At 37.4% G+C, this 25,880-nt stretch overlaps 1 protein-coding gene across 1 annotated transcript; it reads right to left on the minus strand.

The window, feature by feature from the left end:
* Positions 1-1,728: 1,728 nt before the first annotated feature.
* LOC116253833 (uncharacterized) lies at positions 1,729-25,423 on the minus strand. The gene is made up of 20 exons (XM_031628787.2): positions 24,994-25,423; positions 23,270-24,379; positions 22,644-22,712; positions 22,299-22,503; positions 21,436-21,700; positions 15,351-15,557; positions 15,159-15,272; positions 14,993-15,074; positions 14,860-14,919; positions 14,729-14,781; positions 14,471-14,637; positions 12,349-12,559; positions 11,828-11,885; positions 11,683-11,739; positions 11,347-11,589; positions 10,401-10,462; positions 10,230-10,286; positions 9,995-10,088; positions 2,743-2,883; positions 1,729-2,109 (listed from the first exon to the last, which is right to left on the minus strand). The coding sequence occupies exons 2-20, from the start codon at positions 24,359-24,361 to the stop codon at positions 1,996-1,998; spliced, it is 3,351 nt and encodes a 1,116-aa protein (XP_031484647.1). The 5' UTR covers positions 24,362-24,379; positions 24,994-25,423; the 3' UTR covers positions 1,729-1,995.
* Between the last annotated feature and the right edge of the window lie 457 nt (positions 25,424-25,880).

Consider the following 25,880-nt stretch of genomic DNA (forward strand, 5'->3'; position numbering starts at 1 on the left):
GTGTTAGGTGTTGGGCACTTAAGCTGCTAGACAGCTAAAGAACAATAAGAAACATGTGTGAGCTAATATTGAATTATGAAAATACTCTATCACCCTTTTGTCAGCTAATCTGAAAATGGGAAAGAGCTAAGATTGTTTCTTATTTGTCTAGCATCTAAGTGTCTAGCACCTGTTAATTTGTTTCATATAGTTCTCAATGCTCAAGACTTCAAGACTGTACGGCTTCGCAGGTTTGCACTAAGCCGTAAAGGAAACCATATGTTAATGCACCATACTAGTTGTGGAGGGGCGGAGGGAAGGGGGTCCGCATGGGCCATGGCTCGGGTGAGCGCAAATATATATATATATATATATATATATATATATATATATATATATATTGAAAAAATCAATTTACTTTGGCCATAAAAAACCAAATTTTTTAGTTTAGTCCGACCCGTCGCTCCTCTTGATCCGATCTTCGAATCGTTTGGCCCGCCCTTAAAAAAAATCATGGCTCTGCCCTTATAGTTGTGCATATATCCAGGTCGACTTAGACAAGCAACCTTTTGACCAGATTCTTTTACTTCTTAATTGGGTCTGATGAGCTTCATTGTGACTGCTTCTATTGTTAGTCTGTGAGCCACCTTCGCCTCGACCGATTGGATTCTTTTACAAAGATGCGTCTAGTTAATGAACTTGCAACTTCTTAATACGAAGCAAGGCTGTTTGATGTAGTGTTTCTAAACCACTCAATCGACTTGTTTGGAAGTTCGCCGATGTTTTATGCAGCCAAATGGTTAGACAGACTCTTGCTAGATGATGTCAAGGTCCCAACTCCGGCATTGTGCTTGAAGTTCATAAGTCGTCTCGCCTTTGAGGCATCAATATTCTGCCGAGCGAAACCCAATAAGGTCTAGGTTCCATAAGGGAGGGCAACCAATGAACTAATCTGAATGCTGAGACCCGTGTAACAAATAAAAAAACTTTCATTATGCAACAAGAATCCTGGACACCGAAAAACCCTACAAGAATGGTTCATGATATTGATTTTCCGACAGTAGCCCCATTGGTCCATTTCCTTTCTTATTCCAAAACAAAATAATCTGATTTCAAATTAAGTGTGGACTTGAAATCCACCAATCCAGCTATCATGGATTCAAATTGGCTCCCATCTGAGATTTAACCTTAATGATTATGCGCAGATGACACCCTCAAAAAAATGGTGATACCCAAGAACGTCAATTTTTTTCTGAAAATTAGAGTTTACAAAAAACTAGTTAAAAAGGTCTGGATTAGAAAGCTAAGTTAATTTATTAGGAAGTCAAGAGCTAGAAGTATGGGAAAAATCAGACTTCAGTTTTTTGTGCGGGCCCTAGTAGGCAAACCCTAACCCATTTCTCATTCAGATCATATTCAACCATATACAAAGAAGGCCAGAATTCGGACATAATCACCTGGATCTCGCCAATCTAATAAATCCGACTTGGACCATTGTAGGCTACGCCTGCGCCCACCAAACCGGCGCTGGCAGACTCATAAACGAGCACGATCCTTGCCCCACTTTGAAAGAAGTCAAATCTAAAACACAGCACGCATAGATATAAAGTTAAACAGGAAGAAAGGGAAACGAAAGAAAAGTACCCCATGATACAATAAACTCATCGAAGAGCAAAGACTAAAAAACATTAGGGTTTTTTCCTCACGTTTGCTTGGCCCATAAATGTAAAATTGAGGGAAAGACGAACATTAATCAAAATACGAACTTTCCTTTTCATATTTAATCAAAGAATCAAGTGTGCGACCTATGTTCCTTGCCCCCCATCTAAAACTATACAACTTTTTCTCTTTCATCTTATTCACCAGGTGTTCTTTTTCTTCATATGGATTTCCAAGGAGAAACCAAGCTAAAAATTCAACAACGTGCTGCTTTCCTACAACAAAAAATTCGCAGCGACGATTACTACAAAAGAGGAGAGAAAAAAACACATCGGTGCAGAAGAAACAATTCTGAATCTACAACTTGGTAACGGGGCCACTGCAGCAAATCTGCGGTTGGGGCAACTCCTTCGCAAGCATGGACGTCCCCTGGAATACCATCATCGGCAGGTCCCTCGTATACCTCCGTAACTGCACATGCAACAGATTTTGTCAGACAATGCACAGGCATACATGCAGAAAAATCCACAAGAGGGATGAGGGCAGAAGCGTCATGAACACATAACAGAAAGCAATCCACGAGAAGCAAAAGGAAGGCTCCATGTGAGCCACCCATGCTAAACCCATTCAAATCATGGAAAGGGATCCATGTTTTCCCACCAACATCAATCTGAGGACAATCTCTCAAGAACGGTAAAGAAGAGACCCCTGACAATGACTACCATCAAGTATGCCCTGACTTGTTTCTGTCGTTAAACAGGCTCATGATAGCTGCTGAACATCAGCACAAATATATGATACCTAAATTATAGAAGTTATTTAGCTTGAGATGTGAAGCAACTCTAAAAGAAAACAAATATTATATTATACCTTATCGTGCATGGTGTGCTGAACGTTTTCCTTCATGTCAAATAGATCTAACGCTAACAGTTAAAAGGAGCAACTCAAAAATGACAATGACTCGTTGTCTGGCAATCATCATAACTCGAAGATCAAGAAACATAGGTAGCCACGAAAGCGATAATGACACCATGTAGAAACTCTATGTGCAATTGACTGCATAATTGCCTTATCCACCAGTAATGTATGGGGTGATAAAATTACCTCTTCATCAGACAACTTGTTAAAACCAAATTTTTTTGTCCAAATAGATTCAGCTCCTTCAGCAGCAGGGAGAACAAGGTTCTTCACGTTCAAGTTAGCCAATAAGCTCCCGATACAAGAGAACAAGGATTGGAAGTAACCCTGGAAAAATCAAATTCATAGAAGATGATAAACAACGAAGGCAGAAAAGCAGCACTTCACAAGTGCCCCATCAAAAAAGGTGTATTGCATCATTCAAAGTTTTATCACTTGTTCTAAAATCAATAACCTAACAAGCAACCATGAGGAGATACTTAATCTTCTGTTTTTGCACCAACCACAACTTCAGAAAAGGGAAACTTTTTCCAATTTGAATGGGTCACAGGAAGACATGCACAGAGCACAGACAAAGTATAGTCACCCAAAGAAGTATAAAACGAAAAAATAGATCTTATGACTGATAGGAAATTGACACATCAACCACTATCTCTTAACTGTTCCGACTCAGTACTTGAGAGAAAATTTATGTGTAGAAGCAGCACTTCGTCCAAGTGAATAAAATCATACAAAAACAAGGGTCCCTAAATAGACTGTGACACTACTAGCTTCTGAAAAATCGTACACACAAAACAATATTAAGCTGCTTACAAATGATGGGTTTGCCTTAATTTTTCCAAGGTCTAACTGATGAACTGAATCTCAATGGGCATGGACATCTTCATTGCCTCGATGCTTGAAGGATCTGACATATAGTTACAGATAGCTTAACAAAGACCTTATCTGGCTATCAGAAAAGGGTGAATTCTATATATTCTCACACAAACATGCCTCCAGTCAAAGAATACAGCTACTTTTATCAAGCCTACAATATGACTTGTCGACATTTGAACAGGAATCAACGGTGGAACTTATCCTACACAGACTGCATTGCAACATATTGCATGACATGTAACATAATGGTTGGACAAACCATTATATAAACCATTACAACCAATGTTGTAAAAACAATATCGTAACCGGCATCTATCAGGCTAACAGATATACTGTATTGTAATTTGTAAAATATATCATAATATCGTAAATGTATAATAAAAGTATTTTTTAATTAAAAAATAGAAAAATAGAGAAAAAATCAGGAAAAGTCAAAAAAAATTGTCGTTGATTCCATGCAAGAAAAATAGAGCTTTCATGTTTTTGTATAGAAGAGCCTATGTTCCCTTCCAAATAAAAATAAATGTTTTATGAATAAGTTGTTTCAAGACTCCAAGGATTATAAGTCATGCATAACAAAAACTTATTTATTTGATCCCCATTTACTATCTTCTAAATAATGCAAATAGAAATTCATATATTGCTAGAAATAAATTCGTAGTCAAGGTTCATTGTCAAATTTAATTATTTATTCAAACCCAATAATGTTTATATTCAAAGTTCAAACCAGGTATTGTATCATAACATATTGTACATATCACATAATGGTTGGGAAAACCATTATATAAACCCTTACAACCAGTTATAGGGGAGTAATCTCCAGATCTTACAGCACAGGACTGTAGTCTGTAATATACAATACACCCCATACATTGTGAAGTGGATCTGGCAGGGGAAAAAATTGATCAGATCTATCTGTGGAAGATCAGTTTGTGGCGGTCTTCCTTTTTTTAATGCATAACAATTTATACAGTGTACGCCTGAAAGGTATATAATCTTCATAGATTTCTACTTCTCGTTGAAGATATGACTTCAAATGGCCCAGCATGTTAAGGCCTAAGGGTGCACTCAAGTGGAAAAAGATAATAAGCTATAACCGATTCATAAGTTTTCTAAGAAAGAGACTGCCTCTGGCAAAACATATTTAGCCACAATGCATGGAAAATGTGGGCCCATGCACCTCTAGGTCCTTTAGTGATCTGCCAAGAACTCTGAAATGACAATGTACACAAATGATTGATGGTCTAAAAGCCAAAAAATTGAAGAAAAATATATATATATCAAGATGGAAAATGTTGAAAACAGCTATAGTGAGACCCAGAAAGGTGGAGGGTAAGGATGATATTAACCTTTTCCTGATCCTACTAATACTAGCATAAAATCATATGCAGCTCGTTTGAAGGCAAAAATGAAGTGCACATCAAGTAACTCCAGTGTAATAAGTCTGTAGAAGAGCACTCAGTAACAGATCAAGTGTTTCTGCTTCAATTAGAAGATTTTTTTTCCTTCTTAAACTATTTTGGTTTGTTAGCTTGATATTCCAATAACTACGACTCCTACAAACATATGGTCAATAACGCAGTTGATAGATGGCTTTAATTCTATGATGCACGCATTTTAGCTAATGCAGCAAATACATTTTATTTACAAGTTATGGCAAGTGAAATCATTTCTATAAGCCCAAGGCATAAAATGCTCTCCTATCATTAGGTGAAAGGAAAAATTCTTAATGCAAATGTTAAAGAAATAGAAACATATTGGGATGAGTTAATATTAATATTGAATTGGAGCGGAACAATGTTTCGATCATGGCAAATTGAAGGCTCAATACAAGAACAAGAACGTCAATAAATTCCCTTACATACTGTCCTAAAGGAATTATGTTTCTAAATCTATTAATTTGTTTAAATAATCTTCTGTTTGATGATATGTGAAATAAATAGGAAGTGTAAATATTGTGCAGTTCATCACAAATAATAGCTACAAATAGAATGTCGACTTCAGTATCATTCATTTTTTGCATTTCATCTACTATTCTATGTCACACGGGTACTCCTCTTAAGGAGGAGTACCCGCACGGTACCGGTACGCCCGTGGGTGCGGGAGGGGTGCTGCGTTGACCGTACTGGGTACGGTCAATGCACTCAAGGTCATTTTCGACCTTTTTTAGACTCGGTCAAAGTTGACCGAGTCCAATTCTGTCTGATTTTAATGTTAACTTTTTTTTACATTTTCATGTTTTAAACCATTTTAACGTTTTTAACATTAAATATATCGAAACCCTCAAACCCTTTTTCGTTTTGTTTCATCTCGTGCATTTCTTCTTCTCTCACCGACGACCACTCATGCCGACCAGCGAAGAAAGGGGCGGAGACCGGCGGCTGCAGGCGGTGAGAGGCGATGGCAGATGATCTCTTCAGCCTCTGAGGTTCCTCTCTCTCTCTCTCTCTTGGCCTGTCGGCCGACGGTGGGGCTGGTACACTCCCTTCCCCACCGGAACCGGCTCACCGAAGTCTCTCATCCAATTCGACCTCTCTTCTAACTCCGTGAACGGCTCCCTGTTGGTAACTTGTCCGCCCTTATCGGGATTCTAAACCTCTCGTTCAATGCGTTCTCTCTTGTTTCCTATCTTTCTATGTCCCTCAATCTAAATACAGTATGCGTATTTGTGTTTTATGCATTCGTTTTGGGCTAGTTTGATTTTCCATTTGTGTTTGTCTGTTGCCTTGCAGTTTAGTTTCTGATGAAAATCTAGTACATATATTTTAGTTTTATGCATTAGTTTAAGCTAGTTTGGTTTCCCATTCATGTTTGTCCATTGCAGTTTAGTTTATGATTAGTAGCAATGTTTGATTTGTGTTTCTACTTAGTGTTTTTAGTTTGAGGATTGTTCGAGACTATGGTTTTGTTGTGGATTTCCCATTTGTTTGTGATTTCTCAGATTTATCTCTGGTTTTCTCATTTTGTTGGTGGTTTAAACTTGTGTGCTGCTTGGCTTTGTGCTTTTTTAAGAACCCATTAGCAGTCGTTTAAACTTCTGTGCTGCTTATTGTTATGTGTTTTTCTTGTGAGCAGTCGAATAGGGCCTCTATGCTATCAACATTGTTGCATTAGGTCTGTGTTTTGTTTTTTCCTTTCTTTTTCATTCACCAAAACTTGATTTTTCCTATCTATCTTTGGGTTCCGGCAAGGCGCCAAGTATTTTTTTGGCAGTTCATTATATGTTTGCAATTTATATATATATATATATATATATATATGTGTGAATATATATATATATATATGTCTGCGTGTGTGTACGACCGTACCGCCGCACCCAAATTTTTTGAAAATGATCTGTACTCGTACCTATGTGACATAGCTGTTATTCAGTGCATCAAACTTATACTTGAATATCTTGGCCAGATGAATTAAATGACATCAACTGTTGAACAATGCTGATGGATCAAAATACATTCATAATCATGTCACGTTTTGAGTTTGATAAGAAAATATACACATGGAAGCAAGTTCATTAAGCCTCCACAAACTAAATTTCGTACAAATCTTAGTCACATGGTTGCTTCAGTAAAGCCCCCATACTCGTGTCACCATACCCATATCGAAAGTGCTATCTGGAAACACTTGGGTACTTTTTAGATCAAAACTGATCCAAACAACCTAATTTTACTTTATTAAATTTTGTATAACTCAGTTTTTATTCTGTGTTTTAGAGTTATTGTTCATTAACGTATAATGTTTTTATTTATACCCCTTGTTTAATGCTTTCATTTTGATTTTTTTTTGTGTTATTTTGCACACACACACACACACACACACACATATATATATAATGGTCACAGAAAACGCATTTTTTTTAAAAAAAAAACGTAAATTAACTAGCTGTTTAAAACTTTAAAAAAACGTGTTTTTTGTGTTATTTCCAGTTTTTTCATTCTTTTCAGTTTTTTTAATGTCAAACAGTTTGTTTTTTCATATTTTATTTTTTATTTGTTGCAAATCTCCTTATCTTAGTTTCTCACTTATTTTATTTTTCCCCCATTTTTATTTTTTTAAATTTTTAAAAAATTTCCGTATTTTTCCTTTTTTTTTCAAGTTCAACATATTATACCCAAGAAAAACCTCGCCGCTTAAAACTCCGATACATTATTTGATATATATATCATGTTGTATCCCCACATCCACATTTTCTGAAGTTCTCATCGTAGTACTCATACCTGAATAGTACCCGTACCCATGTCCCTGTGCCTTAAATTAAAAGTACAAAATATAGTGATACAAAGAAATAGCTTTCGAATTTCGAGGCAAATGCTCAAAGGTGATGAAAGAGTTAGATGTCCACCATGCATATAAGAGTGAAGTAGTGGATATTGTATCTAACTATGCCTTTTGAGAAACATGTGTCAAATTATTGAAAATCAGTATACCCTTGGTTTAAGATTGGTTGACAGTGAAAGTCTGTTATGAAAGGACCTCAACGGAAAAAGGGAGCTATTCTGACCAATGTTGAAAAAACGTATCGTAAGCCGTATTGGTCTGGCTTTAAGATACGCCGTATCGTAAAATATCGTAATGTATCGTATTTTTTTAAATTAAATCAGAAAAAATAGAAAAAAAATCAAAAAAATCAAGAATAATATGTTCTTTATAAAAAAACATGTTTTACAGACTGATAAACTCATTATTGCTATAAAGTTTCATCATTTGATTCTCATATAAAATTTCTAGTTACCCATATGCTTTATATTTCTTAATAATATATCTTCAACGTTATTAGCTTGTAAAAAAATGAGTAATATTTTAAAAAATAAAAAGTCTTTTACCGTGATATTAGCATGTGTCTCATTGCCAGTCTATTCATTTGGCACTACGTGCCTACAATATCGTAGACAGAGAACTCGAGGCGATCGGAAAGGATGAAGGCCTCAGTGAAGGCGAAGTACGAGTCCCACGGTGGCTGGCATCCGCCACGCTCGAAGTCACGGACGCCACATTCATCAGCGGTCTCAGCTTCAACGGCTTCTCTCTCTCTCTCGAGAAGCCCAACGCCTTCGTTATCAACTACGACGTCCCTAGGAAAGTTAACCCCTTCCCTCGGTCTCTTACCTCTATTGTTTCCTCCTCCGCCTCCTCTTGTTATTTTGATTATTGAATCGAGTTTTCTCCTAATTTCGGGGGGTTCCTTTCGTCTTTCTTGTTTCCGGCGATTGAGGGGAGTCGAACGCAGTGGAAGGCAGAGTCGAACGCAGCGGAAGGGGGCTTTTTAAGCATTAAAAACCTAAAACATCCTGTATCGTACGATACGGGGCATATCGCCCCATATCGTGCGATACAGGTACGATACACCCCTTTTTACGACACAGGGGATGTATCGTATCGTATTTTACAAACGATACGATACACTGATTCTGACCATATCGAGGCATATAGATGAGAGGCGAGGCAAGCAGCTTCATCATGCCCTTTAAGAAGCAAGATATTACTTAAATCCTGTATTGAAATATTTTGCAACATTTACAATGGACAGAAAATTGAAAAGGGACCACTGGACTGAATTAATACATTAACTATCAAGCCTGACAGAGCTGCCAAAGATCATGAGGTTGAAGTTGAAACATATGATAATTGTCAAGGTGATAAGGAAGGAAATGCAGCTACCGGAGTATGACAACAATGTCTTAAGTATTAAACAAAATTTCACTTTTTCTTCCATAATTATATTTTAGTAATTGAATAAGCTTGGAAGTGATTGCCCAAGCCCTAAAAGCTTTGCAATCGAATGTCAAAGAAAATTGGAGTGTTTTACAACAAATAAACACTAGGAAAATGGATTAGACGATAAGAAGCTGAATGACCTTACTTATGTTCCATATAATATTAATTGAGACAAAGGTAATACACTAATATACCATTGTTTTACAAGTTGGCTCACTAATACACGTCTTATAACTTAGGTAATTAAAAGAAACCAATGTTGAAACAAGCATACATGGTAAGTTGCTCTTATAGGGGCTTGGAGAATTTTTAACTATTGGATTTATGAGTTGAAAATAACCTGGTAAAGTATTCGAAGAGGAAAATCTTGATATGTTAAAGATTGAAGGAGCAGAGGAAATGGACGAAGAGGAGCCTATATATACTACAGAAGATGCTCTGAAGGGAAGAAAAGGAACACAAATATGATAAACGATCATATATTCATCTGTTACTGAAAAAGCTTGTTTGCTGATATAAAAAATTTTAAGCACATTTCTTGATGACTTATAATGTTACATACTTATGCATGCCAAATTGACGAATGTTCGTTACTATTCATGCGCAAGTTTTTTAAACATACTGATTTTTTCTTATTTCTCCTTTTTTATTTTTTGAATTTTTAAATAATTATAAAATACGTTTATGATTTTATAGTACACTACATGTCTAAACTATGAGCCCAACTGATGTAAGTTAAGTTGCACACTTTACACCATTGCTCAAATCAACTAAGCTCAACTCTCTCACAAAGAGGATAAAAAAGTTGTCTAGGAGAAAGCAGCAATTATTTTTGGTTGAATTTTACCTGCCCTTGGTTTTCTCGTCTCGTTGCAACTAAAGGAAGTTCTGCAACTTCCTGTCCAAAAATTCTAAGCACTCCAGCTGATACAACTACTGAACTGCACACAGAGAGAGACAGAGACAGAGATAGAGAGTTTAGAAACTTTGAAGACCCTAATCACTAGTACATGTAAAACCAACTGAAACACAGTTACAGCACCACTGCGGATAGGTTCGCCTTCCAAGAAACTAGTACTTACTTTACAATCAGAACGATACAAAACATTCCTCCAAATTCTCTACCTCCAATGTTTCTACTGCAAACATTCCACAAATGAAAAAATCAGATCACATGTTACAATCACAGACAAACAGCAAATAAGAATTTCAGAAAGAGTTTGGATCTTTTATGTGGAAAAACATTAGCCTACCCATAGACCATTGATGGTATCAGGTCACGGCCTGACATTTCAATAATTGGATCAAAACAATCCTGCAATGACGAACAAAAAACAAGGCATGTGAATACAAGAAATTGAATGTGACACATTGCATTCAAGAGCACAGGAACATGGAATAGTGGACTTGTTCATAATGCTGGATTTAAAAGAAAAGCATCACAGAACAAGGACAAAGCAACAACATACCAATTCAATGACAATCAGATCAAACATTAAACACTGTATCTTGAATACAAGAAACAGTTAGGAGCGGAAAGTGGCTTTGAGTTTTTTTCTCAAAAACTAGCAACAAACATAGATTGGAGAAGCAGGCTACATAATTTTAAAGTGTTAAACTTATCAGACAGCAAGCTATTTTCAAGGATTGTGAACTTAAAAACTTGTACCAAATTCCAAAGAGAAAAAAAAACGACCTTGAACACTTGGTACATGGCAAATGAGTTTAAATCTATCAAGTCCAATATTTGCCAACTTGGTTACATGCCCTTCTCCCCAGAGTAAATTTCACAAGCAGGAACTACCCATGTAATAACAACAGAAAAAGAAGAGTGGGAAAAACCCCAAAAGACAATCCATCTATGCCAACACAACACCTAAAAGGAAAATACAAAGAAATAGATAGAAATTAAAACACCACCACTCGTCAAAGTAGATTATATATTAGACTGCTGTTGGACAAGCACCTTTTCAACAGAACATAAACAGCTGCATACTCATATGAAGCACTCTACCATTCACAACATTATACATAAACAAAGACAAAGGATGCATGATGAAAACAGCTGCATACCATGCAAAACTCCACATCGACAACATGATATGCAGACAAAGATGAAGGATGCAACAAGAAAAGATGACTTCAGCCCAAAAAAGCAACACAAAATCATTTCTAAGCTCCACATCAAAAGAGACTTACTCTGAAGATGGCAGCAGCTCTTGAGAGAAGCACCCTGCTATTTGGAGAGGCAATTCTACCACTAAGAAGTTGCCATTTCACATTCACAACATCCAAATTCAAATTTTTTTCTTCACACTTTCCGTCTATAATGCTTGAAATTGCATCAGGAAGGGTTACAGGTCCACTGGCTATTAGTTGGTGAAGAGCAGAATGAATATCATTGCAAGCACCATTGCAAAACCATTTTCCCCTTGGGAGTGCCTGCAAGAGCAACTTAGAACAGCAGTTCTAGGGTATGCTAATCAAATATCAGAAGCTACAATCTCTGAAGCAAAAAAAGATACTTGTCATTACCTTTAGGTCACACAATCCAGATTCCCTTAAACAGCCAACATGGAACTCCTTCTCACACTAAAAGTAAACAAGCTAAGGCATTAAGAACAGATCAAAAAGTTTCAGAGAGCTCAGCAATATAATTCAGGATGCAAGGGAAGTATACTTGGTCACAAAGCATCACAGTTCGCTCATCAAACTTGCCCTTGCTGAAATCATGAGCCCTAGAAAGAGACAATGTTGAGAAATTTAACGAACCATTATGACTTCATTGTAAAGTGAGGAGAAAGTAACAGAAAAAAGCAGGATGTATGGCATGAAAAACATAGGCAGAAGAAATTGTAATTATACCCACAAAGAACACAAGTTCTACAACTAAGCAAACATGCACTTGTTCAAGTACAGGCTCTTTGAAATTCCATAAATGATATTTAATTCAACCCCAAAGTTTGTACATATAATTGAATAGCCAACTTTCAGTTGGTTCCACTTGCCAATTCCCAGACACCCATAACAGAAGCAGTTAAGTAGATCAAATAACTGCATTCATGAACAACTTGACAAGATTATGGCAAGACAAAATGTCCCAGCATAAGGCCATTAAAAACTCAATAAGATGGAGAGGATGAATTTGGATCACTAGATACAGAAATAGAATATATGCATAGCATTATATTTCTAGTGTACCTGCAAACAACGCAACCGCCAATGTCTGTTGTTGGCATTTTGATAACACGTTTGCAACGAATAGTTATGCGCTTCTTTTCTTCAAAGTTGGAACCAGATACAGCATTTATTTGTGATTCACCACCAAATATGGTGGATCCATGGACAGCCTTATCCTTGCAATATGGACAATACCAACTCCCATCGTGAATTTTTTGCTCTTCCAGACAACCTAAGAAACCAGAAACATAAATAATTGCAAAAGCAAAAGACTGCAGCTAAGTGAAACAGAAAAACACATGCCCAGAAGTAAATGCAATTAATCAGCAAGTAAGCATACCAAGAAATATCACAATGATTTCAAATTAAGAGGGATCCATTGCCTGCATTGGATCAGTTGAATTTACTTGGAAGAGGAGAGACACCTTAGATAACCTTTATCATCAACCTAGGCAGCTAGCCAGCCGACTAGTCAACTACTTGCCCTAGCCAGTAGATAGCTGACTCATCTGTGACCATGCAGACAGTAGGGCCATGAACTTGTGGGGATTGACCAGATCGACTAGTCTGGTGACAATCAGTAGAATTTCGTCATTCCTAGATTTGGTTAGGTTTCTTCCTTCCGTTTTTTCCTTCCTGGTGACAATCAGTAGGATTTATTGTTGTTCCAGATTTAGTTAGGTTTTTTTTTTAATTGAAAAGATAAATTCCCTTCTCTTCCACACACAAATGCATATATATATATATACACACACACACACACACACATACATACATATAAATATAATATAATATATATATATATATATGGGTACACATAGAGAGAGAGAGAGAGAGTATGCTCTTGGTAGGCCTCCCGTTGACATCTGTTCCTAGCCAGGGGACTCCTTGAGTTCCTGCTATTCTGCCAATACTACTCAAAGGCTCCAAATTTAACGCCCCTACAACAGCAACACAGCCCTTCCTCGGGCATAGAGCCGGGTTTCCTGTTTACAACAACAGACCACCACCACCTGGCAAGCGGCAGCGGATTGTGCACTCATTGCACAACAGATCCACTTGGAAGTTGACATTCATTTAGCCAATCATCACATTTTAATGAATGTATACAAGGTTCTATAGGGGCCCGACATGAAACAACACACCCACATGCAAAATACATACATACATATATATCCCTTAAGGGGTCGTTTGGCAACAGAGACTTTGTGAGTGCTCCATAAATCTACCGCAAAGATTGAAGCAGATTCATTGGAAAGTAGAACCATTGTTCCATGAACTTGCTCCAATTTTTGGGGCAGATTCATGGGACACTCATAAATTGCCCATGCCGAAACTACCCCCAAAATGGAACTTCAGGTCTCATTTAATCCTAGGGTGGGGAGGATGATTCTGAAATGGAAAACTGAAAAAAAAGGGGAGAGGGAAAAATTAGGTAAGAGAATGACAAAGAAAAGTGTTTGGGAAAGCTGTCTCAAAATGAGACTGGTCGAACCCATTTCCCACGTATGTGTATCCTAGTGTGCAATAAATGTATATCTGCACGTTTTCTTCCGTGTCTGTTCATTTATTTATATGCATTTGTTTTTTATCCATGCAGTTGTGTTTTTAGTCATCTAACTCAAACCGAGTAGTACTTTCAGGTCCCTACCAATTCATGTCCAAGTTCTGATTTGACAACCTAGGTTCTAAGAAACTTACACTTATGAATTACTCAGCAACTTATCTTTCTATAAGAGGCATATGCTAGCAATTACACTTAACTAACAAACCTTTTTCATTCATAACATGCAAAGTAAAACTGAACATAATAAAGTTGCCAACAACATAGATTAGCATACAGGTGAAGTTGTTCAAAAAATGGCAAGCTGTTGCAAACATACATTTTCTCCAAGGATTACCAACTTAAATAAGTCAACTATATAAGGAATTATCCCTGACTTTAATGAAGAAATGGTTCATATAATTTGCACGTTAGTTAAACCAGTCTTCCAAACTTGTCGTGTTTGTGCTCTGACAATGATCAATTGCCACAGAACTACATAGATGAGGAGAAAACTCAAAAGTAGTCTATCTAAAGGTCCTTCACATGGTGGAGCCTGTTGGAGAAGGAGGGGAAGAAAGAAGGTAATGGACATCCTACCTGCATGAAAAGCTCTAGGACAACTATCACAAAGGAGGAGGTCACCGCTTTCTCCACACATGGTACAGAGGTCATCATTGTAGCTAGCAGTGAGCTTCTGGCCTTTTGACAAGGAAACACAGATTTCATGAAGTGAAAGTCCACTGGAAGTAAAGATATAATGATAACTGCAGGAAGCCACAGCAAAAAAGATCAATGCCAATGGGATAATTGTTATAAGTGCATCTAAATTATGGCTCGCTGTTCAACAGTACTCACGGTTGGCGCCTTGATGCCCATCCAGCATGAGCCTCAAACTGTGAAGGACTAACCTGCTCACCAGAAGAAGAAAAAATCAACCACCAAACAATTTTGCTGACATTTGAGTGATACAAAAGACAAAATCTCACCTCAGCATTACAGCAGCTACAAACTATACCATTCCTTTGTTTATATCCCTCAAGTAATTTCTGTAGCAAATCTGAAAAATTAGAGGTTGCCACATTCAGGAGTATTACAAATGAAACTCAGAAAGCAACTCACCTTTCCCCTGATATAATAAGCTAATTCAGTCCCATCAGGCAGTCCATTTGACATGAAGATCAATTTGTGCAAACTGGTATCCCTGAAAATGTGAAAGTTTTACCCACTTTCTAGCATGTCAAGAGAGATGGTAGGGAATAAACACAACTAAAGGATAGAAATAAACTTTTTTTTCTTCTTCCCAACTGCATGGCCACTGGAATGTAGCATTGAGGAGATGGAAACATTCTCCTTAGGATCAAAATCTTTGGGATCACTCGCCTTGACCAATTCTGGTAACCTGCACCCACCAATATCTTAATAAGTAGAGAAATAAACTGCATTTCATTTAAGGAAACACAACACTGATAACACAAACTTCTCTCCAATCGCATCATGGGGGGTCTCTGCCTTTTGCATTGCACAGATGGAAACAGAATCCTTTGGGCTTGTCTTCATTGAAATCTTCAGCTTGATTTTTCTCTGCTCAGTTTCCTCCACCGAAATTTGAGGATCATTGGTTTGCTCCAATCGCAAGGCAGCTGCACCAACTTTGGGGCCAGATATTTTAATTGACAACGAAGGCCTGAAATCCATCACTACATTAAAAAGTAAAAATAAAAGAAAAATGCATGTCTCATCCAAGGCAATAAAATCAGGAAATGAAATACACAACAGATTTGTGTCCATAATGTTCTTACAATATTAGTCAAAGGCCAACCTAAACAACACATGAATATGAAAAAGATAGAATTATATTTACTTCTTGAACAAAGAAAGCAACAACAATCAAAATTTTCTCACATTTGCTCAGGTCAATCATGACAACCTGAAGCGACAGCAACACCAAGGAGGAAAAGAACACATGTTTACCAATACAATTATTGTGCTTTTGTAAAGAAGAACAGGATGAGCTTAAGCGAGAGGGAGGCCAATAAGTTTTAGTGATTGTACATCGACTTAACTGATTGTATCAATGGCTAAAAAACAAAATGCGATGGTTATTCATACAATGTGTATGCGGTACACGCACAGATACCTATATGCAGTCCATGTAGTTAAACACATTGGGCAGCTACGCGATATACATGGATAAATATTTCTGAAATGTAATCTATGTCTTTAAAACTGTTAAACAGAGGCTATGCAATGAGTAAGGCCTAGAGCCTTGGCAAGACTAGGTGTTTTAAGCGTTAGACAAAAATGTAGAAACGAACAACATGCAACACTAAATCTTATTACATATATGGCCACACATACAAACACATAACAGAAACATAAAGACTGGTAACAACCATTATGTGGCTGCTTAGGCATTTATTTCAATTATTTTAGCAATCTTTACGTGACAGTCTAATTGTATATGTATTTATCACATGGGTGCTGGTACTGATGCCAGCGCAGGATGCACAGGCAAAAAAATTGGGTGCGGGTGTGGCAAGGACATATAAATATATATATATACATATATATATATATATATATATATACACACACACACACACACACACATGTGTTTTGTTTTACAAGTAATTTTATTTGTCTATATTTTAAAACTCTTTTTATCAAGGTTACCTCAAGCTCATATAAAACTCAAAGATTTATTAAATAAAATAGGGAGGAGAGACAAAAGAGGGAAAGGTAGTAGGGGAGGAGAGACAAAAAGAGGGAAAGGTAGGAGAATGAACAAAATGAAAAAGAAAAAAAACAAGGGACAAGAAGAACATGTGTGGTCAGCACTCAGCAGCACGACCAAGTCGGGTGCCCATGTTGGGCCGCAACACACCCGACCTGGGCGACGCAAGTGCGCAACCATATTTAGCAGCTCCATGTGACTTAGCTATGTTGTTAACGGCATTAGCTAAGTAACATGGATACGCCTCCAAAGGAGGCGTACCCTGCCGATACTGGTACGACACGAGTACCGGTACCGTTACGGGCCTGGGTACGGCTCCGGTGCGGCGTTGCCCGTACCGGGTACGGTCAACGCACCGGAGACCATATCCATCCAAAATTGGACACGGTCAAATTTGACCGAGTCCAATTCTGTCTGTTTTTTTTAACGTTTATTTCATTTAAACTTTTAAAAACATTTTAATGTTAAAAAAAAGACTCAAAACGAATGTTACGAAACCCTTTCTCGTTTGTCTTACCTCTCGTCTCTCACGAGTCCGGCGACGAAGGCAGCGGCGAACGCAGCGGCAACAGGCGACGGCAGGGTCGGCGACGACAGCAGCGACGGCAAGAGGTGACTGTCACTTTGCTTTTTTCATTTTTCTTTTCATTTTCATCGGCTCCACCCCTGCCTTCGCCGCCGGCGAAGACCGGTAGAAAACCCATCGCCTGAATCCCTCTGCGATGGGTTTTCTACTCGAGAGGGTTTCAAATCTCTCCCTCTCTCTGTTTTTCGTGTGATGGGTTTTCTGCTTTGACCCCTGTTCTTGTTTTAATGATTCATTGATTTATAAATTGCAGACATATTGTTTCTTATTTTGATGTGATATATCGTTTCTTATTTTGATGTTGAAAAGGTTTTAACTTTTAACAGTGAACATATCAGAAACTGTTGGCACGAGAAACGGTTTTTTCGATCTGTTAGCAAAATTTTCATTCATTAGAGTATATGAGGTGCTTCGCTGTGTACGCTTGCTCCAATGGTGATTATCGCTTCAGTGGTTTCTTGTGCGCAGAGACGATACTTCTTGATTCTTGTTGTTTCTGCTTTCTTTTTCTTGTATGCTCTTGAAGGCATAATCTTCAAAGTATGGCAATTGGCAGCATATATGCTCATATATATATATATATATATATATATATATATATATATATATCTGTGTTTGTACAGCCGTACCCCCGTACCCAAAATTTTTGAAAATGGTCTGTACCCGTACTGGTACCCATACCCGCACCCGTACCCGTACCTATGTGACATAGGTCATTAGGCATATCCTACACAGTTAGATGAGAATAGAGATAAGCACTTAAGAATTTAGGCAAGCCACCTCCAAAAAGCAAAACCAATAAAACGCAACATTAATTGTTAAAACTACTAACGAATGTTGAAACTAAAGCATTTCTAAGCGAAAAACATATAATTGTCACCTTATAACAATAAAACGATTAAAATTTACAACAATACAAACACATTGAACATTATATAGCATGACAGTAGGCATAATTAATGTTCGAAAGATAAAATTTAATGAAATTAGACAACTAAAGTTTATAAGATATTCAGCAGAAAAAAGCTCACAAAACAATATCATATGCTGTTCAATGTTATCAGCTTGAAAAAAGGATCATTCCCTAAACACAAACTGCTGAATCTTTAATTATAATTTATAAAAGTAATATCCTAAAACAAAACTTAAATTTACCTAGCTAATTTAAGACAAGGACATAAACCTCAATATAATCATAGTCTCTATTAACAATTTTTGCTGTAAAATTCCCTCTATCATAGTTCTAATAAACAAGAAAATTCTTAAGAAGAAAATACATACATATGTGAGTTAAAGACTTAAAAGAACATAAAATATTCAAAGTATAATAGTATATGAATCGCAATTGTAACTATTGCTAGGCGCGTGCAGTCCCACACAGTTTTGCAGAAAAATCACAACAACACAACAACAGAAGTTTAAAAATTGCACAAAAACAAAAGAAAAAAAAGTCTACTTCAAAACAAGAAAAAAAAAAGCTGTCAACGAAAAGCCAAGTCCCTTGAGTACCTAGGCAAGCCTAGGTGTCCAAAGAGATGTTCTATGCATTTAAGAAAAGCAAGTTTCCTCAAACCAGCTAGCCTAGGCGGTAAACTGTCTAAGAACCTCAGTGACCCTTTCCAGGCTTTTCCCTACAGACTATGCCAAGTCAATTGACTAGAGTCGGCAGACACCATGGTCAAAGCCTTAACTATGTTAAGCTAGGTTAGATTCTTTAGAAGCTCCCACTAACTTTAAATGTGTACAGCTGATTAAACTTACTACCATCCACAAGTGACAGCTTTTACATGTAGGAAGTCACTTCCAGGGTAATGACACATTCTTAAACCGAAAGAAAAGGTTCACGTAGCTTTAAAATATCTAACCAGATAGATTCTACCAGCTCCTTCACCAGTATCATAGCCACAATGCTGACATTTTTCCTCCTAGTAGGGATGCCGGTAGGTCAGGTTTATTGCACCCAGTCCCCAATCCAATTAGTTGGGTTTGCTAAGAAAAAAAAATTATTGTTAAGTGGATTGGCTTCATAGTCTCTTTATAAAAGCTGAATTTAAACATGTGTCCTGACTAAGACCCAATGAAATCTATATTATGTCATTTAAAAAGCAAAATTGTTTTTGCAAAAACAGAAATGAGGAAAACATATGCTGGACTTTGGAGAACCTACTTTAACTACCTATTAACCCAGTTACCACCTGCACAACAGTTCCTCTGTGAAAACAACTTCCAGAAAACTTCTCTGTAGCTTTTTGGGTCGGCCTCCCATTTACCCTATTCTGCTCGAGTTCTGAATCAGATTTGGTTACATAGGCACACATATATATACATATGTAGATCTGATCTGACCAGACCAGTTCAATAATGACCAAATCCAACATGCACCAGAATGGTTCACATCCCTTAACTCCTCAGTACAAGTCGACTAAGTTTCACCATTACTTAAAACCATTGATTCTATTGGCATTTGTTTCAATTAATAATACACTTCCAACCTTTATTTGCTAGTCCAGTATACAAACTTAACAAGGTTTTGATTTTGTAATTATATTAAAAATATTGGTAAGGGCCTCACCCTATGTTGTCAAAGTAGCTAGCCACAGTCACAGTGATGGATTGAGACTAGAGCATAGGCAAGACTATTTGGGATTAAGCGCATTTAGCTTTCCTCGCAAAAAAAAAAGGTAAACCAATAAAATATAATACTACTTTTTAAAATTAACAATGAAAATGAAGCAAACCCAGAGTTATCAACTTACAACAACAAAACAAACATTCCATAACATGATAAAAACATAATTAAAAGTTTGAAACAGAAAACTTAATAAATTTGAAAAAAGAAATGCACATAGCATCATCAAGAGAGAAGTTTGCAGTTTAACATTACTAATTTGCAATTTTTTAGAATATATAAAATCTTGTAATTTCCTAAATAGCAATTTATAATATCCATAACGTGATAAGAAACATATTAAAAGTTTGAAAGAGCAAACTAATAAATTTGAAAAATGAAAGCGCATATAGCTCAAAAAGAGAAAAGGCTTGCAATGTAACATCACTACTTTTTAAATGTTATACAGCATACAAAAATCTTTAATTCCTAAATATTAACTACTAAATCTCTAACTCTAATTTTAAAATCTAAAAGCCTAACCTGAACACCAAAATTGTTAATATAATTTTCTTTTGAAAAAAAAAAGAAAACATAAATACACAACATAATCACAGCTTCAATGTCAACATTGTTTTAGGTGGAAAAAAATATAGGCTGTTAGGGGAAAGGAATAAAAGCCAAAGCACCATAGGTGATGATCGGGGGACTTTCGAGTTTCGAATGGCAGGTCTTAAAACAGCCAGCCTAACAACCAGCCAAGAATAGGAGCTCGGGTGAGCATAGAAAGCCTAGGCCTGTTTTAACAGCATAAGTTTCAAAATGCAATTAATGGTTAACTGCCTTCCAAGCATATCAAGATGACATTCATAATACATCACAAACTATATGCTCAAGTGACATCTTTAAGAAGTTGTATGGAGCATTAATCCCATCTACCCAATTTCTTTGTGATCCAAAGACGTCTAAATTTCTAATACATAGTTGAAAACTGTATGGGAGTATAAGCACTAAAAACTTCCCTCTGGAGAAGGAAATGCTCATCTTGTTAGCATAGAGATTGTGGCTTTATTATACAATTCATATTACTACGACTAATGGTCTACTAGTTGGTCTGTCCTAATTGTAGTTATCAAAATCCATTTTCTTTTAGAGAAAGAGTAGCAGATAAATAACAGACAATCACAATGACAAAGCAATACCTTAATTGTAGTTACCAAAATCCATTTTCTTTTAGATAAAAAGTAAAACAATTACATAGACAAAATAATGAATAGTTACACATACTACAGAGTACAGACATTAACAGATAAATAACAAACAACTATATAGACAAAGTCATGGATAGTTTATACATACACACTACAGACCACTTTTGTGGTCATTTTGCATAGCAACAGTCCACTGTCATACGCTGAAGCAAAACGAACATTTACCCGGCATGTGGGCATAGGCAAAAAGCAAACCATACAAACATCTGACATTATAGATTTCTGCTATCTAAAGTTACACCAAACAGATTAGGTGTGTCTTGCCAGGAATGCTTAAAACAAAATGAATTCTGGAAAATTCCAGAAATGCATAATTAAACTTGGATAGGAAGTAACATTTCTGTAACAATACATGTATGCTACCTTGTGCTAGCAGCTGTCTGAGCAAATAAATTGTCTGAAGAATGTTTTAACACCTTTCTTTTGCGTTCCTGAATGCACGAATTATTTGAGTAATGTTGGCGTACACTACACTTTTTGTCAGTATGGACATATGAATTGTCTCGAAAACGTCGAGGCACAACACGTCTTCTGCGAGTCTGGACATATGAGTCATCTGGAGAATGTTGAGACATTTTGCGCTTTCTTCGAAATCTTGGAAGTTCATCAATTGGTGGTTGAATCAATTCTGCAAATGGAAATAATAAGTGCCTTATGCCTGCGTATTGTGAATCTGGAATATGTGTGTGTGTGCGAGTGTGAGAGAGAGAGAGAGTCTATGACTTGAACTGGAAACAGCACACTAGCATAAATAAATGTGAATTTTTGAAACAGATCTACAAGGACTAGGAGACACATATCAAACATGGATAACCATGTATGAATTTCCAATTGCACAAAACAAGGACAAAAAAAAATAATCGCTGAAACATTAAAAGTCAAAAGGAAACACGATAAGACACAAATTCATGCTAAGAAAGAAACAAAGACAAAAATGTCTCAAGCTAAAAACACTCACTTTTCTTCTTGAAGTGCATGAAGAATCTAACAATTAAGAGTACTAAAGCCTTCATATATTTGTCCAAAACTCAAATGCTTCCTACAAATGGACATGAAAATATGCTAGAAAGAATCTGAGATTCCAAAAACACTCCAGAAGGTTAAGATCTTACATACTTTCCATTATTTATATAAAAGCATCATACGCCAGTACAAAAAGAAAAATACCAAATCTAACAATCAAGGTCTTAAGAATCACATATCATCTGAGAGCTCAAAGTCATCACCTTTCCCATCACAATGAGAAGAATGGCCATCTTTTGGTGCCAACCCAGTTATAGATCTGACCATTTCATCCAACATGCTACGAGAAGCATCCCTTAATTTTCGAACTGCTGTATATAGTCGCATCCCATTTGGTACAAAGATGTATGAGTATGCATGTTTCGTTAAACAACCAGCATGACGCTCAAAATCCAGTGCAGTGACTATCTGTTAAGCACAACTCTGACAATAAGATTTGACATATGGAATAAAATTACCACACCAAGCAAAGCACAAGTGAAGGACATCATGCCTTATAACACAAAGTTGACGCTATCTTGACAACTTAAAACTGCAGACTGACTTACTTTGGAGCCATTGCAAGAGGAGCAGCTACACAAAAATCCACCATCTTTTATTGTTCCATGAAGTATTTTCTGATGAATTTTTCCAAATAAGAGGATTCATGTCAGAACAACTTGGCACGGAAAAGAATAAAGAAATATGAAGTTGATGCGTATGCAGACATAAGCCTAGAGACCACACTTCTAATTCAAAACAGTCATGAAAGCATTTGAGGCATATAACTTATTACACATGACAGATTGTCAAATCTGACACTGCAACACACACCCCAATACCACCATGCAACAAAGAAGAAAGCAAAATAAAACAAGCATATAGAGAAAATAGACCCCCAAATAGTTTTTATGTGGACATTGTGGAGTATAGTTAATACCATTAAAGGATCAGGTTATTCAACAAAATATAGCCAATGAAACTCACTATCTGTTCCCAATTATAACAACAAAACATGGACTACAGAAATTTTATGCCATATAACCATGACGAGAAACAGGAATATACCAGAAATGTTACCTCTACATGTTCATACAGGATATACGGAAAGCAACAGAATTTTTATGCTCCATGACCATGTCCTGAAAGAGGCTATACAGAAAGCATGCATTTCAATATTTGGATATGAACCAACCTGCTCTCCAGGATTGATATATCTGACTGGACAGCCATCCAAAAGGCCAGTTCCAAGGAATGCTGTAACATTAGAAGGAATCTTAGTTACAGCAACCTTCTTTGACATCTTAAGTTCGAGTTTTTTGTTGTTAGGGCAGCACTGTACAGCGTTATTTCTTTCTGAGACATCCACATCAGAGACTTGCATTTTCCCATCCACACACACACCAACACTTTCTTTGCTAGGTAGGGCATCAGAAGAACCACAAAATCCCATCGAAGAATTTGTCTGTTCTGAAAAGCTGAAAGCATCTGATGATGCTCTATTTTCTACTTCACCAAGAAGAGTTGAAGACTGGTCATCCATGTTGCAGTTTGCTGGATTGACGGAACATTTAGACTCATCACTGTCAATCATCTCGTTAATTTCATAAGCTCCTCTGTTGAAATCTTTAGAGAGGTTTTCCATAGCTGCCATGAAGAAAGAATTAATAGCATCATCCCCATACTGGACACCAGAGCAGGATTCCACTTTATGACAACCAGAAAGTGGCAACGAACCATCAAGAGAACCTTGAAGTCCAGTACTTGGCTTACACTCGCAGCCATCGTTACCCTTAAAACCACTATCATTTCCCTGGATCACATCATTACTAGAATCTTCCACGGTCGAATGTTCTCTACCTGAAATCTCATCTACACAAGAATCCACCTTGACACTCTTGAAAGGCATGGAATCATCACGGTCATAAAGTTTGACAATGGATCCAATATCATGGGACCCCACCGGAGTCCCATTCTTGGACTTTTGTTCTCGATTAACCAGAAGGTAAGCATCAGCCTCTGCAGCTCTAGAATCTATATCATACACCAAATAATCATCTGTATGCAATTCCGAGTTAAACTGGAAATGAGAAATTTGTCTGTCCACAAACTCCATTAACGGAATATCTTTCTCACCCTCCTTGTCAATCACTTTCCCGTATCTCTTATTAGAAGATAGAGGACCAGGATCTTCATCGTCATGTAGCTGGTGATGTCTTTCAAATTTAGTAGGCGCACCCATTTCCCTTGTTGGGCTACCACAAACGTTTGGACCATCCGCCAGCATTTAAGCACCAGAAAGATTCTGCAGTACATCAAATGAAAGAAAGCTCGTGTATAGCCATTAATCTCAAAAGGTAAAAGAACACACACTGTCATGCAAAAACTATGCATAAGTTTCACAATATATATCTTCTTTCCACCAAAAAATGACTAGGAACACTGAACCGAAAGAAAACAGAACAAGAAATGTCTTCGACCAAGCCACGATGGACCACAACAGAAAGGTGTTCTCCGCCTAAATGTAATGATATGGTCACAAATGGACAGATAACATAACTTCAAACGTTGAACAACACTTAAACGTAATCAGATAACAAAAATCACGTCCACACCAACATGAACCCCATATCTAAAGCTAATAGAGTGGAACGCCCCTAGTCCAGTAAAAAGCAAAAAGCGAGCAAGCAACACATGCAAGAGACAGATACACCACACACGCACGCACAGAGAGAGAGAGAGAGAGAGAGAGAGAGAGAGAGAGTAAAAAACATGCGGTACAGAAATGGGACTCTAATCCGTCAAAAAATGAAATAAAAATCCCAAAGCAGCGACTAACGGAGGACTGTACACAGAAATGAAGCCCTAATGCATCAAAGAAGCGCCGGAAACTTCAAAATTTATACCAAACGTACTAACCTCCTCGCCGCAGAAACCCGGGAGTCGGATCCCCTAGGTTTCTGCCTCCTCGATCCCACCTCCGACGAAGGAAATCCGCAGAAAATATCCCCCCACAGGTCGCGAACTCCAAATCTCCCTCCGATCGTTGAAGTCAGGAAAGTAGTAAGGGATGCGCAAAAGCTAGGGCACCCACGACAAGCGACAGATCCGCAGAGCAAAACAACAAACAAAAAAACACGAAACTTCCTTATCCAAAAAGAGAATCCATCGCCAGCCCCTCCGATTCTAGGGTTCCAACAGGATTCCGACCAGCCGCCCCTCCTTCCTCCCACCCGAGGCGAAGCGCCGGGACCTCCGCTCAGATAGAGATAGAGAAAGAGAGAGAGAGGCGGTGGAGACGACGGGACCCAAAAGGAAATTAATCATTTTAAAAAAAAAAAGAAAAAAGAAAAGAAATGGGAGGACCATAGGTGGACATCGCGTCATCCTTTTATAGGTTTTGGTGCTGGGCCCACCGGCTGACGTGGAAATCTTATAAACCAATCAGATTCCTCCATATCATGAAGTCACAGTATGACGTGTCTTCCTGAGTTGAAAATCCGAGTCGGATTGAATGCTAACGTGGCAAGACTAGTTGACTGGAAGCAACGAGGTAGTGGGCCCACCGGCTGACATGGAAATTTACAGACCAATCATATTCCACCACATCATCAAGCCACAGTAGGACGTGTCCGGTCCACTGTGGAGTGACGTGGCAGGTGGACACATGGAAAAATCCAGGTCAGCCTGCTGACGTGGCAGATAAAGCCATCTGGGTCCCATAAAGATAAGCCATGGTCCGATGGTTCGGGCAGAAATGATAAGCTGATAAGAGCTGGAACAAAAAAAAATATAGGAGTGAGCAT

This window comes from Nymphaea colorata, chromosome 5, assembly GCF_008831285.2.
Source record: "Nymphaea colorata isolate Beijing-Zhang1983 chromosome 5, ASM883128v2, whole genome shotgun sequence".
NCBI lineage: Eukaryota > Viridiplantae > Streptophyta > Magnoliopsida > Nymphaeales > Nymphaeaceae > Nymphaea > Nymphaea colorata.

What these genes read in the sequence shown, in the direction of transcription:
- LOC116253833 (XM_031628787.2), bottom strand. Translation starts at nt 24,361, where the DNA reads ATGCTGGCGGATGGTCCAAACGTTTGTGGTAGCCCAACAAGGGAAATG. An exon ending in TGGGCATCAAGGCGCCAACC is followed by an intron (nt 14,638 to 14,728) that starts GTGAGTACTGTT and finishes GGCTTCCTGCAG; the next exon opens with TTATCATTATATCTTTACTT. An exon ending in TCCTAGAGCTTTTCATGCAG is followed by an intron (nt 12,560 to 14,470) that starts GTAGGATGTCCA and finishes CTGGTTTCTTAG; the next exon opens with GTTGTCTGGAAGAGCAAAAA.